This window comes from Sinocyclocheilus anshuiensis, unplaced genomic scaffold (assembly GCF_001515605.1).
Source record: "Sinocyclocheilus anshuiensis isolate Anshui unplaced genomic scaffold, SAMN03320099.WGS_v1.1 scaffold1072, whole genome shotgun sequence".
In the NCBI taxonomy this organism is placed as follows: domain Eukaryota; kingdom Metazoa; phylum Chordata; class Actinopteri; order Cypriniformes; family Cyprinidae; genus Sinocyclocheilus; species Sinocyclocheilus anshuiensis.
In genome coordinates this window covers 618482-644528 of record NW_015548242.1, presented here as the reverse complement: position 1 = coordinate 644528, position 26047 = coordinate 618482, and the positions used below count along the sequence as shown (strand labels likewise).

General features: G+C 37.0%; 3 protein-coding genes and 1 long non-coding RNA gene across 11 annotated transcripts in view; all 4 read right to left on the bottom strand.

The window, feature by feature from the left end:
- LOC107655081 (segment polarity protein dishevelled homolog DVL-1-like) overlaps positions 1-2919 on the bottom strand; it is a 30681-nt gene extending 27762 nt beyond the window's left edge. The window contains exon 1 of the mRNA XM_016442495.1: positions 2510-2919. Within this exon, the coding sequence (XP_016297981.1) occupies positions 2510-2793 (284 nt within the window). The 5' untranslated portion in view covers positions 2794-2919. The remainder of the gene's footprint in view (positions 1-2509) is intronic.
- Positions 2920-5606: 2687 nt separating this feature from the next.
- Positions 5607-6406, bottom strand: LOC107655080 (uncharacterized). The gene is made up of 3 exons (XR_001630389.1): positions 6339-6406; positions 6183-6257; positions 5607-5682 (listed from the first exon to the last, which is right to left on the bottom strand). It is a non-coding gene; the product is annotated as an uncharacterized LOC107655080 (long non-coding RNA).
- Positions 6407-6420: 14 nt separating this feature from the next.
- LOC107655079 (matrix-remodeling-associated protein 8-like) lies at positions 6421-19002 on the bottom strand. Its single transcript, XM_016442494.1, has 10 exons — positions 18748-19002; positions 15562-15588; positions 14692-14994; positions 14457-14558; positions 13539-14006; positions 7705-7866; positions 7399-7456; positions 7230-7312; positions 7074-7148; positions 6421-6573 (listed from the first exon to the last, which is right to left on the bottom strand). The coding sequence occupies exons 1-10, from the start codon at positions 18794-18796 to the stop codon at positions 6548-6550; spliced, it is 1353 nt and encodes a 450-aa protein (XP_016297980.1). The 5' UTR covers positions 18797-19002; the 3' UTR covers positions 6421-6547.
- A 1340-nt stretch (positions 19003-20342) lies between these two features.
- LOC107655076 (pleckstrin homology domain-containing family G member 5-like) overlaps positions 20343-26047 on the bottom strand; it is a 51271-nt gene continuing 45566 nt past the window's right edge. For 6 of the 8 annotated variants that reach the window (XM_016442487.1, XM_016442484.1, XM_016442488.1 and 3 more), the window contains 2 exons: positions 23010-23982; positions 20343-21283 (listed from right to left, as the gene is read on the bottom strand). In XM_016442487.1, the coding sequence (XP_016297973.1) occupies positions 21274-21283; positions 23010-23982 (983 nt within the window). In that variant the 3' untranslated portion in view covers positions 20343-21273. Of the gene's footprint in view, positions 21284-23005; positions 23983-26047 lie in introns of those variants that run through there. The other 2 variants (XM_016442486.1, XM_016442485.1) reach the window with 2 other exon arrangements.

The following is a 26047-nucleotide window of genomic DNA, read 5'->3' as shown; positions in this document are numbered from 1 at the left end:
TGGCGCGACCACCGCGTTATTCAACTCATAAGCGCTGCCACTTCTGTTGCATAAGTGAAACATAAAACGGCAAACGAAACTGAAAGCATAACGTAACCACGCTACTCGTTTGAACTGCGCAGCGCTTGTGTAGAGCATGGTTTATACTCGCCGCGTCAGCACAAGCGCGAAGGTGCGCGCAGCAAAAATGACGCGAATATTGAGGAAACGATGGATGGTTTTCAAGCTAAAGTAAAGTAAAAGGCCGCTTCTTAAACCAGAGAAGGTAAACATGTTGGTATTCTTGTGGGGAAAAAACACAGACAGCAAGTTTAGTTTTACTTTTCTTTTTGTTTTCATTTTGAAAAGCATTATCTTTGCTGTTTACCTAACGTTATACGCTATGGAGGCTCTCTTTTATTTTTTTTATTTGATTCCTCAGTGTTTGCTAAACGTTCTGTAATTTATTAGTCTGTATATAATACAGCATGTGGCTCATGTTATTTGTTTTTTATTAATAAACGTTTTGTAAGCTAGTTTGTCATTGTAGCTTACCGTTTTATTGATGTTGTGCTTTTTAATTAAGAATAACAATGCATCCATCTTTTGTTTTAATCTTAAAAAGTGAAAGGTGTGTAGATGTATGTAAGCAAAACAGACAATTATCTTTTCTTGTAAAACGTGACAACAATATCGCGAATTCGAAAGTGTAAGCACCCCAAGCCCGGCTTATAACACAGCAACAGAGGATCTCCCGTTCACAAAATTCAAATCACAAATAATACTGATGAAAAAGAACGGGTTGAATGTTAACCACTTTTGTTTCCATATAACTATAAACTATGATAAAAGCATGCATTGATTAATCCCATGTTGTAGTGCAAAAAAAACAAACAAACATATTGCGACCAAATCATGTGCTCGTGCGACCAACTGAGAAAGTTAGTCGCAAAAGAGTGACCAGTGGGAAGAATTAGTCTGGAGCCCAGATCTGAAATTTGCATAACAGGTAAAAGCAACACATTTACTTATTGCTTTGCATATAAGAATAATCTGATATATTATCTCTGTGTGTACATATCCTATGCTGTACATTAAAAACAAGCATCTGTTACAATATACTCACATCACAAAATGGGTACACTGTGGTCATAAACTGATGGACATTCTCAGGTAGACTGTGACATTTAAACAATGCTCAATCTGTACTAAGGGGCCCAAAGTGTGCCAAGAAAATATGCCCCACACTATTACACCAGCACCAGCAGCCTGAACTGTTGATGCATGGCAGGATAGATCCATGCTTTCATGATGTTTCTGCCAAATTCTGACCCTACCATCCAATTGCTGCAGCAGAAATCGGACTCATCAGAGCAGGCAACCTTTTTCCAATTTTTTATTGTCCAAGTCTGCTGAGCCTGTGCGAATTGTTGTCTCAGTTTCCTGTTTTTAACTGACAGGAGTGGCACCCAGTCTTCATCTTCTGTAGCCCATCTTCTTCAAGGAGATTCAACGTTCAGAAATGCTCTTCTGCATAGCTTGGTTGTAACGTATGGTTATTTGAGTTACTCTCGTCTTTCTATCACCTGGAACGTTTCTGACCATTCTCCTCTAAAATCAACAAGAAATTGACAGAAACCTACAGAAATGCTGCTTACTGGATATTTTCCCTTTTTTGGATCATTCTCTGTAAATGGTTGTGTGAGAAAATCGCAGTAGATCAGCAGTTTCTGAAATACTCATATCAGCCTGTCTTGCTCCATGTTCAAAGTCACTTGACCTTCTCTACATGCCTAAATGCACTGAGTTGGCATGTGATTGGCTGATTAGAGAATAATGACAATCACATCAGACTGCTCTGACAAGATTAGAGTGGACTCATAGAAATACTTCACCTTAGATTTGTCATGCCACCAAATTAAAACCCAACCAAATTATCTCATAACAAATTACGAGCATAACATCACAAATGTCCACGCTGACACATATAGGCTAGAGCTTAGGTGGTTTAAGATGGTCTCCCAGTCTGACCAACAAGAAAAAACACTAAAAATGACTAGCCTGTCCAAGCCGGGAGACCAGCAAACCATCTTAGGCTGGTTTAAGACTTTTTTTTTTCAGCAAGGTTGAAAAGCAAGATTTCACAAGATGACAGAAAATCAGGAATCGGTCAAAGATGAATGTCATTTTAGTCTGTTACTGACAAGTGTCTGTTATTGCTGGTTGTGTTCTCACTCCTCTTGCTAAAGGTCAAACTTCGGTTGCCATGCAAACAAACCAGTTCAAAATGCAAATCAAAGAAGCAAAAAGATGTATTGCGTGTTGTGCTATGGCATATTGAACTGCTACAGGAGCATAACTGTATTCTGATGCTGATCCCACAAAGGAGGAGATGATACTGTCATCATCACCGATGAAAGGCAGGTGCCAATGATGACAGCTTCATTCGCAGCCTGGACTGAATACAATGAATGAATGAATGAATGAATGAATGAATGAATACAATGACAATTCCCATCATTTGACTTACCCAAAATCTTGATCCATAGATTTAAAGAAGAATTTGTAGCTGTTGACCGGTCGGTTGCTGAGGACATTTTTGAAATCTGCCAAAGTTACCTTCTCTGGAGCTACTGACAGTTTCACCAAATAAGGAGTTTTCTCCTCGTCTATATGGTAAATGATTTTAGTCTCCGCCATGAGAATATGGTGAGAACAATTGCCGGAGAACAGCGCGTGTTCCTGATGCTGTCTACACAGACGTGCAGCGACAATCCATAAAATAATGGATGCTAAATGAATACAATCACGCATTTGGCGCGACTGAAGCTATGACTTAAGCGACTTTGTAAGGCTAAGGCTAAGAACACAGCCATTATGGAGGCCTGATAGATGTCTATTGCAGCCCACTATGCGGAGGTTTTGCTACCTGTGTTACCGAAACAGGAAGGAAAGGTTCACATCCTTGAGAGAATCAGTCTGGAATATCCGAGCCGTTCTTCTGCGCAGTGCTGCCATCGTGTGGGAGACAGAACCCATGCACTCTTCTTAGTCTGGATTCGAGCTAGCTCTTGGCAGTTTATTAGTACTTACGAAGCACATATTAATGCCTTCTACATCCTTTAACTCTACCCCATAACCAAACGTAACTACTACAACAACTATCTTACTTCCTATCAATAAACAGCAGCAAGTTAGGAGTTTACTGAGGGGAATATTAATCCTTATTAATAGTGAATATGTGACCCTGGACCACAAAACCAGTCATAAGGTTTATAAATCATCTGAAAGCTGAATAAATAAGATGTATCTTTTACATTGATATATTGTTTGCTTGGATAGGACAATATTTGTTCGAGATACAACTATTTGAATATCTAGAATCTGAGGGCGCAAAAAAATCAAAATATTGAGAAAATCGCCTTTAAAGCTGTCCAAATGAAGTTCTTAGCAATGCATATTACTAATCAAAAAGTAAGTTTTGATATATTTACAGCAGGAAATTTACAAAATATCTTCACGAAACATGATCTTTACTTAATATCCTAATGATTTTTGGCATAAAAGAAAAATCGATAATTTTGACCCATAGGCCTACACTGTATTGTTGGCTATTGCTACAAATATACCCCAGCGACTTATGGCTAGTTTTGTGGTCCAGGGTCACATATGTGTTCCCAACAATCCATTTACCAATGATAATTTAAACCAGCTTGTATAATAATCTAAAAACAATGTAATGTAAAACCCCTAACCCTGTTTTGACAGCACAGATGTGAAATATCTGTCAAAAGTCAGCTGCAATCTTATTGCAGTTCATCAGACATTCCTAATTTGCTGCTGAATAATTTGAATGTTTTATTTTATGTTTTTAATTGTGGTCATGAAAGAGCAAATGGCTGTACTAATGATTTCCAGTATCAAAACTGAGGTGTACTGAGGTGTTCGATTTTGTGTGAGCATAAAATATCTTCTACACGACTCAGCCTATTTGTGGAGAACAGAAAAAAATACCACATACTGTACATTATGCAAAAGATAATCCAGAGGTTAAAATGTGTTTATTCTGCTTTGAATGAGAGAACATTGGCAGTGAACTGGAAAATTAAATCATCAATAATAAAACTGCGTCAGGATGATCCATTATGTGGCATCATGTACCAAAAGCATTGTGGTCTACCCAGCAAATTCCTCTTGCAGCCTTAATCATTGATATTAACACATTCTTATTTGAAGCCTTTAAGGAAATCAAAAGGGCGGCAGGCTGAGTGTCATATAATTATCATAATGGGCAAAAGCATTGCTTCAGCTTCACTATAATAAACTGTTAAAGATAATGCAGTACACATTGCATAACACTGATTTGAGCAAGCTAGAAAAGAAATGTTTGCATCTATAGTGCCTGAATATTCATAGCCATACTATTAACATTTAATTATTTTCATGTTGTACAAGTACCTTGATGCATTTGAATCAGTTTCACACTTAACTGTTTGCTGCAAATGACCTCAAAGCTGCAAGTATGGATGAATACATTAAATGCTAGAATATTCAAATAAACGGTGACAAAGGCAGTTAGTAGGGTTTGTAACATGAGAAAAGTACATATGAAAATAAAAATATACAAACAATAACATGAAAAGACAATATTTCTAGATGACAGGATACAGAAGACTGTGATAGAAAATGTTACACGTTAAGGGAATTGTAGCTTTTTGTGCTAACACAGTTAGTATTGGAAATACAATATCAAAATGAGAAAAAAATACTGATTTAAATGGGTTTAGAATATTATGACTTAATATATTGAAATATTTTGGCTAAACTGACTGTGCGTTCAAATACCAATAAGAATGTAGACTTTAATCTCCATGTTTAAAACTGTTATACAAAACCAGCATAGAAAATTCCAAGATTCAATCTGGGCTAAATTATGATCTTACATAACCACATAGATCAACAATATAAGCAAAATATATTTAACCTAGTATGATTATTAAAATGGAACTTTTAATAATCATGCTGTTCATATAATACAGTAAAGGTATTAAAAATGCTAATGAATTGTATCTTTCAAAAAGCACAGCTTAAACCTATTGAGAAGATAAAAAAAGAATATGAACAAAGCCTAAAAATGCATTTTGTGCTGTAGCAATAGCTTCTGCAATATTTGTGGCCATACAGCTATGGATTTTTAATTACACGTTTAATTACAAAATCATCTAAAACTGTACCATCTAAATTGCTAAGTTTTTTGATTCCCCAAAGAATAAGAAGGTTCTTCCTCACATAACTGTTCATGTCACAGCCTCGGCCAGGCCTCATCCTTAGCCCATACCTCACACCAGTATAAACATTCTGACACTTAGGACACAGAATTCTGGGTGTGTTTTATTCTCACTCATAAAGCGCGCGGCAGCACTGGGCAAAAATTAATTAAAAAAATGCAGTCTTGCATTTTTAAGCTTTTTGCTTGTCATTTTAGTGCTCTGAAACAGTTGTTTGCCATTAGTCTGATATATCAGTTGTCCAAAATACTGCTGGTGAGACTCTGGTGCTTCCTGCAAGCTTCACAAGAGTCAAAAATATGAAGGATCTTGAGTCAGGATAAAAAAAAAAAAAAAAGATTCATCCGTTTCCAAATCTGCCCCTGGACCAGCCAGTGGCAAGGTACCTCTTATTTCCAAGATGGCTTCTCCATCTCTGCAGAGAAAAAAAATTAAAGAGAGAGAATTTGTGAATTTTGGAAAACATAATCAAATTTCAGAGGAATTTTGGTTTGCAAGTTGTTGGTTTTTTGAAAGAAATCTTAAATGGTTAGTTCACCCAAAAATGAAAATTCTGTCATTAATTACTCACCCTCATGTCGTTCCAAACTTGTAAAACCTTCGTTCATCTTTGGATGAATTTTCATTTTTGGGTGAACTAACCCTTTACTATTTTTGTGGAAACGACAATAAAAAAATTTTTCAAGGTTCTTTGATGAATAGAAAATTCAAAAGAAATGGATTCTTTGCTGAAGTCTTTACTGTGATATTTAAACAATTGAAAGCAATTTAATGCAACTTCCGACAACTAGTCTGGTATTTCTAGTTGTCTTAGTGAACTTTTGGCTTTATTCTTTGAAGTGAGCCACATGTTAGCTTTGTAAACCTCTCTCAGACAAGGAAAATGGCAAAAACAATCACAACCAATGATTCTACCTCTGTCCAGGTCAATAGCTTTTTGGGAGCAAAGTTTGGACATTTCCGCTTCCTTCAGAAGATTGTTCTTGTAGTCTGCGGAGACGAACAGAGATATATTTGTCCAACTCTTTTCACAGGTGGTGCATTTTGAGAAGAAATATGAGGTAAACTCACCCAACTTCGTCTCCTCTTGGTTGCTTGACTTCACTTCTGGGATGCTTCGCTCACATTCTTTCTTAACAGGACAAAAAAAAAAAAAAAAAGATACAACTGTGTCCTGCTCTCCTTTTCACTTATTTCCTTGCCATATTATCACCTCTCTGCACTTCATTTTTCATCCGTTTCCAAATCTGCCCCTGGACCAGCCAGTGGCAAGGTACCTCTTATTTCCAAGATGGCTTCTCCATCTCTGCAGAGAAAAAAAATTAAAGAGAGAGAATTTGTGAATTTTGGAAAACATAATCAAATTTCAGAGGAATTTTGGTTTGCAAGTTGTTGGTTTTTTGAAAGAAATCTTAAATGGTTAGTTCACCCAAAAATGAAAATTCTGTCATTAATTACTCACCCTCATGTCGTTCCAAACTTGTAAAACCTTCGTTCATCTTTGGATGAATTTTCATTTTTGGGTGAACTAACCCTTTACTATTTTTGTGGAAACGACAATAAAAAAATTTTTCAAGGTTCTTTGATGAATAGAAAATTCAAAAGAAATGGATTCTTTGCTGAAGTCTTTACTGTGATATTTAAACAATTGAAAGCAATTTAATGCAACTTCCGACAACTAGTCTGGTATTTCTAGTTGTCTTAGTGAACTTTTGGCTTTATTCTTTGAAGTGAGCCACATGTTAGCTTTGTAAACCTCTCTCAGACAAGGAAAATGGCAAAAACAATCACAACCAATGATTCTACCTCTGTCCAGGTCAATAGCTTTTTGGGAGCAAAGTTTGGACATTTCCGCTTCCTTCAGAAGATTGTTCTTGTAGTCTGCGGAGACGAACAGAGATATATTTGTCCAACTCTTTTCACAGGTGGTGCATTTTGAGAAGAAATATGAGGTAAACTCACCCAACTTCGTCTCCTCTTGGTTGCTTGACTTCACTTCTGGGATGCTTCGCTCACATTCTTTCTTAACACATGATGTGTGGCCCCTAGATATATGACACACATTGACAGTTGATGCTTTATGCATAACTAATGTTCACAGATGGTGTTTTTAACATCAGTAGGTACTCACACATACGTCACCGTCGGCAGAGGTGGACTTTCGACTTTCCGTGGATCAAAATCCTGGCCTATGTTTTAAAAAATGCAAATATTAAATCAATTAATTCAATTAAATAAAATAATTACATAATATTTGAGCATACAAATGTCATATATTACCGACATGTTATATATAACTATATGGCTGAAAGACACTTCTGAAGTGCAACAAAGACATTTACATTATATATACAACTGAAATATAACTACATGCCTGTTTAGAGCAATAAAAAGCAAAAAACAGATGGAAAGGATGAATAAAAGGACAGAAAAAAACCTTGTCTTTTCCGGTGACGTGTGAGGAGAACGACAGCCAACACGATAAGAGCCAGTAAGAGGAGAGTCGCCAGGATGTAGCCCAGCTGCTGCAGGAAGTGACTCCTTTGCTCTGGCAAGATGACGTTGATTACATGTGGCGGCACTTCCACCATATTGGTGTCTAAAAGAAGATTATCAAGTATATGTATTGGGGAGTTTGGCCTTGAACTTGATCATTTTTTGTCATTTTTAGTAACCACCAGAGGGCCCTGTGCTACTTAAAAAGATTTATGCTACACAGAATCTTTTGCTGTGTAAATGCACACTTCAGCACTCCTCAAGGAGAGATATTACAGATTTAATCATAATCTGATTTCATGCCCTCTGAGAAATGAGACCAACATCATCTATGCTCCTGAGCTATTTATTCAGCTTCACATTAGCTTACATAGTATGACATAAAATAAATACTGCATAAAAAAACCCAAAAGTATTACGCCCCAAACACTAAGCAACTGAAGGTAACAAAAGTATATTTCAACAAAATAAGAATTAACATGTAAGGGCTTGACCCTCAGCTAAAGACAACGGAAGAAGCAGTACAGAGAGATCTGGCATTAGGGCTAAACAGATGTTGGAGGTGATTGTTTCTGGAGTTCAAAACATTGTGTTGGCAACACCAAGGTCATGGGATTGACTCTCAGAAAATACACACACACTGATAAATGTATACCTTGAATGCATTCTAAGTGGCTTTGGACAAAAATATCAAACTTGCGAATGTAAATGTTTTAAGCAGCACAGTTTGTGCACTAGTTTATTTTAATTGTACTCTGAATTCTGTGAGAAGTGCCGGAAACTGCCACGTGTTTTTCAGCTAGAATTAGATCCACTGTTTTTTTTTTCCTGGCAGGAAAACATGGATTTAAATAAAAAACAGAGGGAGGATGGGGGAAATGGGGGAGGTACTACCTGGTTTATTTTACTGAGTGACTTTGTCATTTTGCTTCCACAGGAAAATTAAATAAATTAAACAAATAAGCCAAACTTGCACCTCTTTGTCTATGATACAGACATAATAAAGACACGTAGCCTCTTTTCCTAGAAAAGAAGTATTATGAGATGTGGAAAATCACTCAGGGACTATTATGTTTGGACATTACAAAAGAGCCATGGCTGCCCTAGTGAAAAATAAATATACAATGTAAAATAAATGTATTTGAAATATATTTATTTCATGCTAAGTATGCTAAAAACACATATTTACATGTTAATGTACTTAATATAAATATCCTTCAACTGTACTAAACTGGTATACTTAAAGTCTACTAAATTGGAACAACTAATTTTGTACTTAATGCACTTTAATAGTGCTGAAGTCCAACTAAAGATATACTGAAGTACATTTGAGTGTGCTAAAGTGGAACTACTGCAAGTATACTTCGGGTAAAATTTAAATATCTTGCATTTAAAGACCAATATTATTCAAAGGTCATACAATCCTCATCAATAGTGGCATTAAAACACATTTTAGACTTAATATCAAGAAATGTGCATTGTGCACAAATAAAGTTTAAATATAACTTTTATATCAGTAAGTCTTGAAGCGAAATGTCAATAAATATGTTACAAGATTTGAACTATACTTAGTATGAAATAAATGTATTTTAAATATTTTACTTTTTTACTAGGGTGAAAATCAGAGAAGAGATTCTTGCTTCTTAAGATCTTATTAATATGAAGTTGTTGTTATTATTGTTTGAAGCTTTTTAGAGGCTTCTTACAAAAACAGCCTGAACGGCAATGTATATACAGTAAAATGTAATTAATTATTGCCATAAAAAATTAAAACAATGATATTTGTAATATTTCTAACAGACCACCACAAATTGTTGTAATGCAATCTTTCTATCACCCACTCTGTGGAAAACAAGCTAATTCTGCCAACTACTGTTTTAAAACATACCCATTAAGTAATTGTTACCTGTGAAAAACAGTTTCTGGCCTGTAATCTCAATCTTAGCCTCTTATTGTGTATGTCTGAACCCAGAGCACTGAGGGGAACACAGGCTAATATCGTAGGGTAGATTACTGTAATCAGTAACAGCTGAAGGATCTTCTACCCTCGTTTTTCAGAAGACCTCATAAAAAAAGCCGGATATGACTGGTTACTGGCAGTCAAGAGCCATGGTAAAGAACAACATAGTGTGTTCTGTCACAACATTGTACTGTTTTGCCTATAATAAAATGCATTTTTACTGAAATGGCAGCTACATAATTTCAAAACACATTAATTTCTGTATCTTTCACCTTAGGTAAACCACAAAGCAGGCTTCTCCACAAAAATATTTCTCTAACAGTGATTTTATGGTTATTATGCAAAGATGTGTTTTGCTTAGTTTCAGACTTCCCTTGCATGTTCACATCACAGATCTTTTTTTTTTTTAAACAAACAATTGCTTTAAAAGCAATAAGACATCTTCCAGATCTCGAGAAGCACTTTTTATTTCCTGCTTGTTCATGAACAGATGTCTTCAAGAATAGTCGTGTTTATGATGATGTTGAGTTTGGGCTCATGGTGAAAGCTGAACATTTATAGGCCAAACAATCCAGAAGAGGGCTTCCATGGGGACTTGTCTTGGACTGTCCTGCTTCTAAGACCATAGGGGAACATCAATATGCTTCAACCTTGCAACTTTTGAACAGTTATTGAAATGCCAGATCCCGGGGAAGCTGAAAGTGAGTGATTCACATGATTAGAACCACCTGGTCTAAAACGGCTGAACTATAGAGGATAAACAGAATTATGAAAAGTCCTAAAAGGAAGTGATTTTATGTAATGGCTGTGCTGGATCCAGACAGTTGTCTTTTTCTTCATGCTTAAACAAGACAGAGGAAAGGACTGAGACATTTTGGATGGCTTAAGAAAGGGTTGAGGGAAGGTTGAAGGGGGAATGAGGGGATGTTGAGGGTGGGCTGACCTAAATCCACAACAGTCTCCTCCTTATGGCTTATGGTCTGATGTTGAGCTCTAGCTACAGCTGGCCAGATGCTTTACAGATGAAGCAAACTTCCCTTTTCCTGCAGATAAACAAGACGCTGTCCAAAAACACTCCAGAAAGGACGGTGACGGAGGATAAAAAAAGAGAGAATGGCCAAAAACGAGAAAACTATGCAGTAAGAAATGAGAAAAAGAGCAACACGGGTAAGACAGATCAACAGAAAATTAAAGAAACAGAAGAAGGGAAATGCAATGCACAAGGGAGGATACAAAAAATCATGAAAAAAATCATGAAAGAAATGGGCAGATAAATAAGTCAAACCACAAAGAGATGCAGTAGTTAAAAGAGAAGAAGTGAAAGCTTAGAAGACGAATAGACTGCCAATCTGTATGACATTTGTAAGCAGTCTGCACACTGTACAATATAACAAAACATAGCTAGGGGTGTTGAGGAAATTTGATACTTTAAAGGAACAGTTTACCCAAAAAAATAACATTTGGTCATCGAAGTACCGCATTATTCTTTTGCTGCTTCTGAGTCATTTGTCACATAGAAGCACTGCAACTGAGTCATTTGAACTTAAGAGCTCGTGAGTCGTGAATGAATCAACCAGACCAGTGTGAACCAGATTGACGGATTCATTAAAAAGGATAATCAAAAGAATGATTCAAAAGAATAAATTAAATGACTCAAAACAATGATTAGCTGATCAGTCACAGCTACTCATCTCACAAATATGCAAAGGCGAGCGTCACGTTTTTCAGTTTTTCAGTGAATAATGACTTCAATTTTGGTGTGTTCTGAACACAAACTTGTCATAAGGTTTCGTGAAACTTGTAATATATAGTGCACAGGTTGTTTGGACTATTTTTACGATATTCTAATGTGCTTTTACAGCCTTTTAAAGCTTCCTTGATGTGTTCCACATAAGAAATAAAGTCATATGGGTTTGAAATTACATGAGGGTGATTAATAATGACAGAACTATCCCTTTAACTCAAGGAAGACAGCCAAGACAAACAACTGACATCAAAACAAAATACAGACACTGAACAACACAATGTATAAACAAGCAGTCACCGCAGATGCCCAATGCTTTTTGCCAAAAAAAAAAAAAAGAGGCCATGCAGAAATATTTTGTTGTTAATAATGAATTCAGCAGTGCAGAAAGTGTTTAGCTCTTTCCTTTCTTGCCCAAAAGTCTGTGATTATCCGCAAGATTCCACTGAGGTTTGTGTAGTCTAGGGTCCAGTAGAAGCAGTATTACTAAACCACAGAAAATGACTTTCCCACATTCTCTTATTAGTGGTTTTTCTGCCAAATCCCCACCCGTCTTTCCCCCTTTCTCTTTTGTCACTGTAAAAAATCATTAAAACGTATGCATTAATCCCTCTCTGTCTCATATATTTCCTTCCTTACTTTTATCTCCCAACTCACATTGCCTACCTCCCTGTCTTATGCAAATAAAAAAGCACTTTCTTATCCTCCTTTCCTCCCGTCTCCCTGGCAATACCTCAAAGAAAAACATAAGGCTATCGAATGATCCGAACCAGAGCAGAACTCAAACTGAGAAAGCGAGCTGTGACAGTGGGAGAGAGAACGGCAGTGGAATGCAAGTAAAAAAAAAAAAAGAAAGAGAGAAAAAGCGTGCTTGAAGCAAAAGAAGAATAAGCTTTAAAGGAGAACTGCTGCATTTTAATGAATGTGAACGTGGCAATCCACCGACAGCAGGGTAACCAGATCTGCACTTACCTCAGACTGTTTTAGGTCAGGATTGTTTGTTTGAGTTCATGCCCTGTGATTACATCCAACCTATTTACTTTCTTCTTTCTTTTTACTAAATTTGTTTATCATTTAGTTAATACAGATTCAATTCTGAAGACATAAAAAGGAGTCCCAGGGTGGTGGGTGTTTTTTTTCTTTGGCTCAATAAATGCTAATCAAGTAATTCAAAACTGTCCTGTAAAACAAGTGTAGACTATATCAGTAACAAGCATCAACCCTTGTCTTTTTCTCTTGTGAATATAAGCAAAACCAAGAACTTTAACAAATAAATAAAGGCAAACTAAATCAGGAGAACTCCCTAGCCTGGGACTCTAAGTTGCAAATATAGCATTTAACACATTTCTTCAGGAACATGCTGAAGATGCTCCAAGAGGGACGTTCTATTTTCTTACATTTACTTCTACCTGTTCAAGTAGTCTGCACTGGCATTTATCCACACGCAACTTGCAACAATTCCGCTGACAACCATTTTAGACTCACATTGTGAACAGCAGACTCGCATTCAGAAGAAAAATATTTAATGGAATCTGTGGTGCAAACAAGTCATAACGAGCCAAAGCAACAAACAAGAACTCCTGACAGCAGCAACTATTCGGTGATAAATTGGGGTAATTCTGGAAAAACCCTTGTGTGCTGTGAAAATGTTATTATACATGACTAGTAAAAAGCTGAAATAAAGAAAACTGAATAAATGAACTTGATTGAATTCATGCTTCTCATGATTGATCTCTTGATTCTCATGATGAATATCTTTTTATGGTCACACTTTATTTTAAGGCCCAATTCTCGCCATTAACCATTAACTACGGCCTTTCCCTCAATAAACTCCTAATTTGCTAATTATTAACAGTTAGTAAGGTAGTAGTTGTTAAGTTTAGGTATTGGGTAGGATTAGGGATGTAGATTATGGTCATGCAGAATATGTGCTTTATAAGTACTAATAAACAGCCAATATATTAATAATAGGCATGCTAATAAGCAACTACTTAATAGTGAGAATTGGTCCCTATACTAAAGTGTTACCATTTTTATTATACTTTACTGTTACTGTGGGTGTTTCTCTTACTTGGGTCTTCATTGGGAAGATACTGAGGTTCATCTGTGGGTTCCTGAGGGATCTGAGGGACTGGAGGCGTCACGGTAAGCTGGAAGATGCGTCTCTCATGCAGACCGCAGTAGTGATGGTGGAGATGACAAGAGTATAGCCCCTGATCCAGAGGCTGGATGTCTGAGATGATCAGAGAGAAATCTCCCTGCGAGAATGCTGTGGCAGAAATATTCATCTTTTGCTGAACAAACAGTGGTCCATAGTGACGCCTCTCACCAGAAGCGTACAGGTCGATGAGCCGATCGGCACGGTCGTGTCGGACCCCTGGAGGTTGATGGTCCCAGTGCACCACTTGTTGTTGGTCCTCCTGACTGTTGCCCTCTGTCCAGATAGGCCGGCGGTTAACGCAAGGGAGAACCACCGCGCTGCCCACCAGAACCACAAACACTGCCTTCTGACCATCCCAAAACCGCCTCTCCTTACGTGCTGAGAGAAAACCACAGCAACATGAATATATGAGTATGCATATATAATCAAAGATGGGTAGATTATAGGTAGGAATATTACTTGAGCACCAAATCAGCAGATTAGAATGATTTCTGAAGGATCATGTGACACTTGAAAATTCATGGAAAATTTCAGCTTTGCCATCACAGAAATAAATTACACTTTAAAATACATTCAAATATAAAAGCAATTTCAAATTGTAATAACATTTCACAGTATTACTGTTTAAGCACTATATTTTTTAAAAGGTTGGTGACTGGAGATGACCATCATTTCAAATGGTCTTCAGTCTTCACATTCTTTCCATTCTTTAATCAGCAGCCAGCACTTTATTTGGCATGAACTTGCACAGACAGAACAAGATGCACGTTAAATGCCAAGAAAAGCCAGACAAAAACCTCCTCTGAAATATGAACTGAATTTACCAACCTGATTTGGTGACATTGAGCTGAACTTTGATTGACTCATACAGGTGGCAGTAATGATGATGCAGGTTACAGGAGTAGATTCCTTTGTCACTCATTGCAACATCTGTATGAACCCCGACAAAATGTATTAATTTATTTAGAAAAGAAGCATCAGAGATGTTCCTAAACATTTTGAAGTGTGAAGATTTCTATGGAGTTCCAGGCGGTTGCCTTTGTATTGCCAAAAAGTATCTAACCTTTGATTACCAATGAGAAGTTGCCATCCTTAAAAGCAGTCTTGGGCATGTTAATGCGGCCCTGGTTGTAGCCGTTGTAGATGCGCTGGTCTCCAGCAGAAAACATGTCTATGACACGTTCCATTGCATGGTCTGGGCCACTACGAAGTAAATCCCAGTGCACTACCCTTTGGCGGTCCTTTAAGCGGTCTTGTGTCCACACCATGCGCTGACTATGACATTGCAATACCGCCTGAGATCCCTGGGAGGCGCTGATATTGTACATGGCCACCACCACTCCACTGCCATCACTTTGGCCTTGCACTGAAACACAAAGGGCCGGTTTCCCGGACACAGATTAGGCCTAATCATTGAAAAGCACTATCATATGTGATTACCCAAAGTAAATGGAGCAGTGCTGTTGTTGTAAACCATATGTTGCTTTAGCGCCAGTAAACTAGTGTTTTAAGTAATTATAGCATTCTCAGTCCTGCAGCTGCAGATACACTACTGTTCAAATGTTCGGGGTCAGTAAGTTTATTGAATGTTTTTAAAAATAAGTCTCTTATGATCACCAAGATGCATTCATTTGATCAAAAATACAGTAATATTGTGAACTAACATTACGGTTACAATATTACAATTGCAATTCTTTTCAAATATATTTTATTCAACAAATCTATTGTAACAATGTATTTGTCATTACTGTCACTTTTGATCAATTTAATGCATTCTTTCTAAAAAGTATTCATTTCTTTTTTTTATTAAACCAAACTGACTTTAAACTTTTGAACGGTAGTGTATATTTTGGGATATTTATACCGTTAGGTAATATGCTCGATACACTTTGATGAACATTTTATAGTTTTAAGATGCAAGTAATGTGCTTACCAGGGCTGAAGAGGAATGAAGCCAGAACTGTAAAATAGGCAAACAGAAAAACGAGTTAAAATTACATACATAGGTGACCTCGTGTTTTTTCTCACTAGGTTAAAGACTAGAGATGCGGGATTTATCACTGTGTTTTCATAAATAACTGTTTAAACGAGTAGCTCTGAAAAATCAACAGGCCCTTGAGCTGCACTGTTAATCTGACAGGCTGGGTGATGGCAAACTACCCTCAGAGGGCTGCTGAGCACAATAAAACAATATACATATTATCAGAACAATACAGCAATAGACAAAGAGATTGAGAAATGCAGTGATGGCCAGCCATGTAGGTTTCTCTGTTTGTGTAACATTTCTATGTCAGCAAACATTTTGGGAAAAATAAGCAGCATCAATATTTTGCAGACCTTATGTCTGGAAGGACTATTTATGGATGTTTGTATAAGTCTGTGACCCTCAGAAATAAACACCTCTTCGTACGTCTGCAAGAAGAATCGAAATACTCATGGCTAATAAAACACTCCTTTGTAAACTCTGGTTAACTTTAGACGTAGAATATAAACATTTAACTAGAGATTACCTAGGCCCACATTATTCTCAATTACTGAAATTTCTGTCAAATCAACCTTAAGGGGATAGTTTACCAAAAAAAGAATGAAATGCGCTTGTTCATGAGAGAATGTTTGATCTGTTAACAAACCAGTCATATGAATTCATACAGTTCTGGAACAACATGAGGGTGAGTAAATGATGGCCATTTTTATTTTATGAACTTTATGACTAAGGGAGTGGTTGGAATGTCCCAGATCCTCTCGCATTAAAGAGGGTCAGGGGCAATCCAACCACTCCCTTATTCATAAAGTGGGAACAATTTCTGTGCTTTCTTTTTCAGCATGCTGAAAATATGAGAGATTTATATAAAATGGGTTGGCTTACTTTTTTAAATTTTATTCTCACAACCTACACATTTAAAGAAATACAGTACAAAAGACAAACAGACAGTCTGTTGGATGAACAAGACATTTTAACGGTTCACAACCAGTTCCTTTGAAAGAGCAGTCTAAAATATAATGCTTTTTAGAGACTTTTACAATAAAGAAAGAAATTCATCATAGTTAAACTGCACAGTAAATACTTCTCCTCACATGGGTTTTCATCTTTGTTTGGTCTTTGAGGTTTGTTGTATGTCATAATGATTTTGTGTCAAACGAGAGAAAAAGAAATGTACAGCAAATCCTGAGAGCATTAGAAAGGCAGTAATAAGGATGTGTTAGAAGCCAGAGAAACCACAGCCATCAGAATGAAAGGCAGAGGAAGAGGGAGAGGGTCAAGGGTTTGGAATCTGCTGAGGAAGCACTTTGAAATGCAACAACGTGTCCGTTTGCTCATATATCCGTATTTCATTCACACATGCACACTCATATTCACACAAACATGTTGAGGGCAAAGCTACACCTGCACAGAGACTGTAAACCTACAAAACTGCATATCTCGTTCTCTATCTTTCTCATATTTTCCCAAAAATTACAATTCTGTGCCATTTACTAACCCGCATGCCATTATGACTTTCTTTCTTCAGTGAAAAACAAAAGAAGATCTTTTAAAGAACAATAACTTTGGACCCAATTGACCTTCTTTGCATGAAAAATACTTTTGCGTTTCGAGGAATTTCATTACATTTGGACACTTTCATGTTGGAAAACTGCTGATAAAAAGCATCTTTTTTATTTGACATTCCTCTATTTTCTTTAAGTCTGAAGTCAGGGCTCAGATGTTCTTTCATGACATTCATGGAACATGGACGCTTCAAAGGAACCGAATATAACTGAATAAAGAACTGTATTTTTAATGATGGAGATGATTTCAAAAATAGTTCTACACCTGAAATGAGCCAGCGTTCTCAAACTAAGCCCAGTACAAAACTTAGAGCAGTGCTGTTTGTCAGGCCTGGGATTAAAGCCTTGTAGTCAAGGTTCGTTTACATGGGTTAAACTAGGTAAGGCTTCACTTTTGTTGATTTACAGACCTGCTGAGTGTGCAGAATCATAATGTTATGGGATTTTCCACTCAAAACCTACAACAAAATGTCTAGTATATTAACTAGGGGATAAAGTGAATATAGTAAGTATAGTGAACATTTTACTTTAGTAATTCAGTGTATGGAGCATTTAGTAGGCTGGATGGATGTAACAAATCCTTTTAGAAGTTGTATGGAGGCAAATTCAAACAGAGTTCAGTTTACAGTGAAACATCATACTCTAATTGAGAGGGGGGGAAAACCTGACCAATGGGGCCAGACTTAACTGACCAAAACTGGTTAATTATAAGTTTACAATACTGACTCAACCTGTGATAAGATGAGTAGATTTGAATAATATTTGTTTTAAATAAAACCATATGCCTTTGCTGTTTGTTAAGTGAATCACTCTGAGTCACTCCTGAGTTCGAAATATGCAATTATTTTAGGTAAAAAAAATTCTTGATTCATTAGGTTTTCAGCACAAAGGCCTCCACAAGAATAAGCTTCAGCTCTTGGCAACTCCTCACTGGATGAGATACTTAAACAAGAAGAGAAAAACAAGGCCATCTTGGACAAACATCTCATACTTACCACCACAAAATAAAATTCCATGCCACATCTGGCATTTATTCCACAGAATGTCCAGAAATATAGTCTTTTTTTTCTTTTATGTGCTTAAATTTTGGTGCTTCTATCAAGCAGACCAGTTTGTTGGGAGCAGAAACTTTTCTGTGGGTTAGTTCAAAACAAAGTCATCAGTCTTGTACACGAGTTTGAATTTAGTTATCTGCGCCAGATGGTTTTGGCATTTGGGTCTGGGTCTCAACAGTGCAAAATACAGACTGAAAACCCATTACATGACATTATGACGTCATGTTTAAACGTTTAAACAGCAGAAAATATTCGCAAACGTGTACAGTGACTCTCAAGACATGCAAAGATATACACTCAGGTGAGAGTGGCATGTTTCTTGCACACCATATATACAGTACCACACAAACATGCACACTTGAGCCCAATTTAGCATTTTAGAAGTCTGTTTAAATATAATAGACCATCTTTATTCATTTACCTATTCTTCTCTCAGCTCTCAATGTAAACAGAACCACAAAAAAACTTTAAGAACAACACCAACTTTGTCTTTGGATACAGGTACATCAGATACTCACGTTGAGCCAAGAAAAGCGCTCGAGCGCACAAGGGTACAGCCAAGTTCATGTCCGTTATCCTCTTGGGTTAATCACTCTTGGATGTGTTGAAAGCAGAATAACGCCGAATTAGCACGCTTTATTCTCCTGACAAACTTCTACGGCGAAGAAAGACTTGCTGTTAGTCGACCAGCGACATGAGCGGCAGCTGCAGACAGTCTGCTCCACAGACCTACCTTCAGTATTCACGCTCTCTCCGCCTGGCCTGCCCCCTTTAAACACGAACAACAAACCATGAGCTACCGTCTTTGTCCATATCCCTGTAATCCATCAGGGGTGCTGATGCAAAAATATTTGCTGATGACTCAAGTTTTGCGAGCAAACGACAATCTCAAAAGACAGTTCATATGAGAAAATTAAATGTCTCTAAAAAGACTAATGTCTTTCAGATTTTGTGTTTTAGGAATTTTGTGTAAAAGTTTCAGCACTGTTTAGTTTTATATGAGGATGTATGTAGCTAGGCTATTAGCCTACAGCAGTGAACGGTTCGATTTGAAAGATCAAACAAGTTTGCGTTTCTTCTTACTGAAGAAATGTTCCTTCCATATATTTTCCCCCCATAACCATGTCCCCTTATGGAATAGAAATCACTGTCACTCCGTTCAACTCATATTTGCTGTGCTGGGTCGGCTTTCAAACTGTGAATTTGGCGACACGTAGGCATGTAGGATGCGTAGGTAGCAGAAAACGCTTTGCGTGATCTTTGAGTTGCATGGCCTACCATATCGACAGAGACATGTGTGGAAAGACCTGGTAATAATTAGTTAAGGTGGCCCCAGTCGCTTTTTCATCAGGGTGTTGGTGGTGTGTTTACAGGCGTTGCTCACAGCATGGCTATGAGCCACAGTGCAGACTCAGCTCCCGCAATGAGCAATAAAACTCTGGGGTTACAACCGCTCAAGACTCTGCTAAGAACCCAAAGACGTCTGCCAGCAAAGAGAGAAGGGACAAGTATTACTACAGTTAACCTACTTAAGGCTATAAATATGTGGAAGCAAATTCTTTATACTGAAAACTAATTGTCATAACTGATATAGCACGTGGCACATATAGTTCTAAACATTATACCTTATTTCTAAACATAGTGCCTCAGAGGATTTTTCATCTCAGCCTGCTCATATTTGGGTTTACATAAAAATGATGATGATGGAAAAATAGGTTGCATGACCATCTCTCCATCAGCTGTACAAACAACATATGAAGTCAAAGATTTAAAAAAAAGTAGATATTTGCTGCCACCTTGTGGATCACTGGAATATTCCAATTTTATATTTGACAGCTCAACAGCTCACCAGTATGATCCTGGAGTCTTTCCTCACTGCACTCTATATAACCATGTTGCTTCAAAAAGGTTACAAAATGAAAAATATGCACATATTGTTAATTAAACATGATTAGGGTGAGACAAGGAGCATTCAGATTTGCTTGGAAGGACATAAAAATTTGAAGTCACTCTCTTCCCCCTTCTTTGTTCTGATGTCAATTTTTGGAATATCTTCTCATTAACAACAGATGATATCATTAATCCAGTTTCATAAATAAACAAAATGGACCCATTTTGGCATCTGAAGCATTTTAATTGGACGTTTGCAGGTTGTGTTCTCTCTTTAGAATCACTGTGCAAATATTTAACCTGTAAATATTGAAGCTACATATGTAAACTGATCAAATCCAGGCATAAGACATGGATTCAGCCCTTATTTTGGTGTCAGTTGACAAATCAGAAACAGTGCTAACCATTCAAATAGCAAAAAGAAACATAACAATCAAAAGGCATCAACAATAAGGATATTTTCTACTAAACAAAGCAGGTTCAATAAATACCATATTTACAGAACACTGAAAAAAACAAACAAATGCATGCAAGTTTATTATTGTGGCGTTTGAAGCAAAAGTAGTCCACAGTTGTTCTTTTTTGACTTTTTTTTTCATATCAAGTGTGATTCAGTAAATTCCTACAACCTAAAAGAGTAAATCTATTTTAGGCGTTTCATGAGCTACATCATCTAGCATTGCAAAAAAAGCCCTTAGGACTCAAATGACAAATGACAATTCAGGTCAGTTCTGGAATTAAGAGTGCTTTAGAGTTTATATTCATACTTTTTGTGAAAACAGACCTCCACAGGGCAGTAATGCATGGAGTAGAGGTTAAACGTTAGACACAATGTCCCTTTTACTCTGCAAAAGCCCTGACTAGTGCTTCGTTAAATAAAAATTGACTCAAGTCTCTTTTTGTCAGACAGGTATTATACAAAATGAGCGTCTTTGTATATATGACCCTTTAACATCATATTCAATATTAAATTAGTGAATTATGATAATGGCTTTTAACTGAGAGTTCCACAGCGTTCTCCCTGGTTCTGCCTGTTTATATTTGAGTCACTGACTTGTACGTCCTCTTGGGTACAGATGTAGTCTTGGACTAAAGACTAGGTTTAAGTCCCACCAATAGACCAGCTAATGGCATCAGCTTCATTTACTCAAACACTAAACTTCCCTAGAGAAACAGAGAGAAACAGAAAAATTTTAATATAAATAGCAAATTTATAATATATCTTTGATGTGACATCATCATTTATATCATTTCAGAGCAACTGCCTAGCATTTCATAACAACAGATCATCACTCAAACATAAGGGAACAATTAGAGACCTTCCACAAGGTAAAAATAGATACAATACATGGAAAAAGGTGAACAACTCAGTACTCAGGATTCTAGATCCAGTCATTCTCTCCGAAGGTCCAATTCTCTAATAACTCTGGGTGGAGACTGAGATTATTAGATAAAAGACACTGGGGACAAAAGCGCTGGATGTTGAAATGCCAACTCCCCATGAAGGCTAGACAATAGGGGCTTGGCTATCCTGTGCCTGCCTGACTGAGATCAGTGCGTCTCACCCTATTAAAAGCTATATCAGAAGAGCACATTGTCTTCTAATGGGCTGAGTACACACTGATGGCAAATGACGTGACACACTCTTTGGAGAACATTAACAATGAGGAGGACACGCTGTGCGAGCATGTCTGGACAATGAGGGAGAGTTCTGTAACAAACTGTCAGCAAGCTATTGGAGAGAAGACAAGAGTTTGAGGGGTACATACTAATGCCTAGTGTTGACATCTTTTTATAGCATGTTTATAAGAATGGCTAATTTACCATGTGCAGTTGGTGAATAACGACAAGAACTAAGCTACATGTTTGTATTGCAACTTGCTTGTGGATACAAGACTGAAATGATATTTTGCATTAAATATCAAACCTGTTTTAGGAACATTTTCATGACAAAATATTCTCAGTTAATAAAAATCATCATGTCCAGGCAGGCACAAGCACTAAATTAAAATCTGCATGAATTACATTTAGTACAACAAATACTACCAAATTCTATTTTACAAATGTATACTACTGTTCAAAATTTTGAGTCAGAAGGATTTCTTTTAAGGATGCATTAAATTGATAAAAAAATGACAGTAAAGACATTTACTAAATAAATAAATGTTGTTGATTTGAACTTTCTATTAATCAAAGGTACCTAAAAATATCACCGTTTCCACAAAATATTATGCAGCAATATTAATAAAAATATTGCTTTCAACATGTTTCTTCTTTCAACACGTTATCTAGTTTAATGTTTTCAATATTAATAAAACAAACCTTTTCTCGCTACAGCAACAAATGAAGACTGAAATAATGACTGCCGAAAATTCAGCTTTGCCATCACAGGAATAAAAAACATTTTAAAATATATTAAAACAGAAAAAAACTGATAAATTGTAAAAATATTTCATAATATTAATGTTTTTACAGTACTTCGGATCAAATAAATGTAGCCTTGCTGAGCATATGAGACTCTTTTCAAAAACATTTAAGAAATCTTACTGACCCCATACATTTCTGGTAGTGCACTTTAAAAATTGTATATATTTTTTTAATAATAGTAATGATAATTATAACTTTTTATTACAACAAGCTACTGACAACTGGGGACATCAGTATTCTTAATTGTCATGAAAATAATGTCACAGTGTAAAAATACCCTAAAACGGGCTTCCTTATCAACAAAATAAATATAAAATGTATTAAATAATAATATATTAGCCTATATAAAATTTATTATATATTAGATTTATGAAAAGTATTGTTTTCATGTTATACATTATAAAGTGTATTTTATATTTTGGTTTGAAATATGACCTAAATATGTGAAATATTGTAGACTTACGATGCTGTCAGTGTTGAATTGAGCACCATGGTAGCACGTATCCTGTGCAACTGAGCCAACATCAGTTTCTTATGCTGCTGATGTGGCTGCTGGGATAGCACCAAGTCACTCTTTTCCTCCAGACCACCAGAGGGCGGTGTCTCATTCTCTTTAGTCTCACAGTCCGCCTCGCCATTGGGGCAGCTGAGGGTCCTTTGCACGTGCCTGGCCTCTGCTCTCCTAAGCGTGTTGGTCAGCTTGCTGGACAGTGCTTTGGGGTCTCTACGGAAGTCTTCCTCGTCTGACTGGAATCGCTCTGTGCTGTGAGACGTCTGTTTGGCGAGGTGTGTCAAGCTCTTGCTGACGTTGTTCCTGCCAGAGGAACAGCGAGGAGCTGTGAGGCATTGAAGCAGGTCGTCCTCGGAGCGTGACCTGAGGGCAAAGTACTGCAGGTAGTCTGGACGGGGCTGGACGGGCGAACGGCGCCGCAGTGTATGTGAGCGACAACCCGGGGCCTGAGACATCCCAGAAAAATCATTCTTCTCATTGTCTGCATGGCCATCTGAAACGTAGGACTCATTTACAGTAATCTGAGAGCCGTTCCAGGTTATTGAATCCTCCTCATCACCATCTTCATCATCCTCAAATGCCTCTTCTTCCTCCCCAGCATCGGTCTCTTCTCCCTCGCTCTGGCAAACCGCTCCCTTTAAGTCCAGCTCTGCGATCAGGGACTGAGGCGAGAGAGTTCCGTACGCACTGTCTATAGAAAGAGAGCGACTTTCTGGATCCATGTCAGTGGCAACCAAATCACTCAGACCTTCCAGAGTTTTGCTGTCATTAGTAGAGAAGGAATCCCGCAGGCTTGATGAAGACAGCAGGGAGTTTCTCAACGAGGCAGTCTGAATGGTCGACAAGGACCCAACCTCATCCGTTTCTTCCATAGCTGCCACGGAAAGAGTTTCCGTGGAGCCATCAGAGTGACTTGGTGAAAGAGTTTTGGAAAAGAAAAAATAATATTTATTAGAATGCTGGATGTACTTTGATCTTTCAATAAACGTACTGTGTCATTTAAGAAAAGGTCATGCTAAGATTGTGACAGTCATTCAGTGACTAGTACTTTACAGTAGTATTTATTTGTGATGATGATTTTTTTCATATTTATTTATTCATATTTATTCTTATTCATATTTAAAAAAAATTGACCCTCTAACACTTGAACTCTCTTATTTTATTTTATTTCTTTCTTTCTTTCTTTCTTTCAAAAAAACTTGACCCTCTAACACTTGCACTCTATTCTTTTTCTATTCTTGTCTTGTTTTCTTTTTATGTATTATAAAAAAAAACTCTAACACTAACATTCTCTATTATTTTTCTATTATTTCGACTCGTTTTCTTTTTATTTATTTAAAAAATGACCCTCTAACACTTGCACTCTCTATTCTATTTCTATTCTACTACTTGTTTTCTTTATATTTAAAAAATAGACCCTCTAACACTAGCACCCTCTATTCTTTTTCTGTTCTTTTTACTTGTTTTCTTTTTATTATGAAAAATTACCCTCTAACACTATAGTGTTCTCTATTCTTTTCTATTATTTTGACTTGTTTTCTTTTTATTTATTAAAAGAATTACCCTCTAACACTAGCGCTTCTGTTACACCTCTATTCTTTTTCTGTTCTATCTACTTGTTTTCTTTTTATTTATTATTAAAAAACCTGCGTTACACCGTGTCCTAACTACACGCGACGCGATGCTGCATCATGCGATAAAAGGTATCTTTTCCATGTTAATAGGAGTTTTTGTCCTAACTAGCCACGACGGCGACACGCAAAATGTCTAATTTAGAAACGGTTTCTATTTCCGCGACATCACGGCTGGAACAACAACATAATCTCAGGTGATTATGTGCTTTATTCAAAGTTAAACGTGTCTAATATGAGTTTAAACATAATTTTGTGTGACCTTATAGCCATACTGAAAGCAGCAACAGATAGTTTACCTCAGATTATGAAAAGAAATTAAAGCAAAGATTTAAAACTGTGAACTCACTGCGAACCAACGAATGTATTCCATAACAAAGATGTTATCAGTCACTCAGTACATTTAATGATGTTAAAAAGCTTTAATATTTATGAATTAGATTATAAACGTATACATTTTGTTGCGAGTCGCTGGAATCTTGTCGCGTCGCGTGTAGTTAGGACACGGTGTTAGACTAACCGAGTCTTGTCACAGCATTTATATATTGTTGCTCTTTTGATGGCTTTGATTGCTTCAATTATCCTCATTTGTAAGTAGCTTTGGATAAAAGCATCTGTTAAATGACTAAATGGAAATGTAAATATATATTTAGGAATATTTAATTATATTTATTACATAAATTACTAATGTATTAATACATATTACCTTTTTAAAAATATTTTTCATATATATACACTGAACAAAATTATAAACGCAACACTTTTGTTTTTGCACCCATTTTTCATGAGCTGAACTCAAAGATCTAAGACTTTTTCTATGTACACAAAAGGCCTATTTCTCTCAAATATTGTTCACAAATCTCTCTAAATCTGTGTTAGTGAGCACTTCTCCTTTGCCGAGATAATCCATCCACCTCACAGGTGTGGCATATCAAGATGCTGATTAGACAGCATGATTATTGCACAGGTGTGCCTTAGGCTGGCCACAATAAAAGGCCACTCTAATGGCGCTTTTCCACTGCATGGTACGGCACGGTACGGCTCGGTACGGTTCACTTTTGGGGGGGTTTTCCACTGGGTACAGTAAGCGAAGGATCGAACGCAACTGTTTTGAACAAGCGCACCTTTTTTAACAACCAAAAAGTGGCTGTTTCGTTGTCTTTTGAGGAAGTACAGACATTCCTCTCGTTGATAGCAGAGGAGCTGATCCAGCGAGAGCGTGATGGGGCGACGCGGAATGAAAACGTTTTTTTCAGGAGTCGCGTCAATAGAGGCGGCTCAACTAACGACGTGAATAATCCCGCCCACTCTAAAGCGGTACTGAACTGCAGTGGAAACGCAAACCGAGCCGAGCCGTGC

Bases quoted from the DNA above. Each gene is read 5' to 3' on its own strand.
- LOC107655079 (XM_016442494.1), bottom strand. From the start codon at position 18,796: ATGAACTTGGCTGTACCCTTGTGCGCTCGAGCGCTTTTCTTGGCTCAA. The intron at 14,007-14,456 runs GTTGGTAAATTC...GTTTTCTCTCAG, and splicing joins GCTCAATGTCACCAAATCAG to CACGTAAGGAGAGGCGGTTT. The intron at 7,313-7,398 runs GTGAGTACCTAC...TCATATATCTAG, and splicing joins CTGCCGACGGTGACGTATGT to GGGCCACACATCATGTGTTA.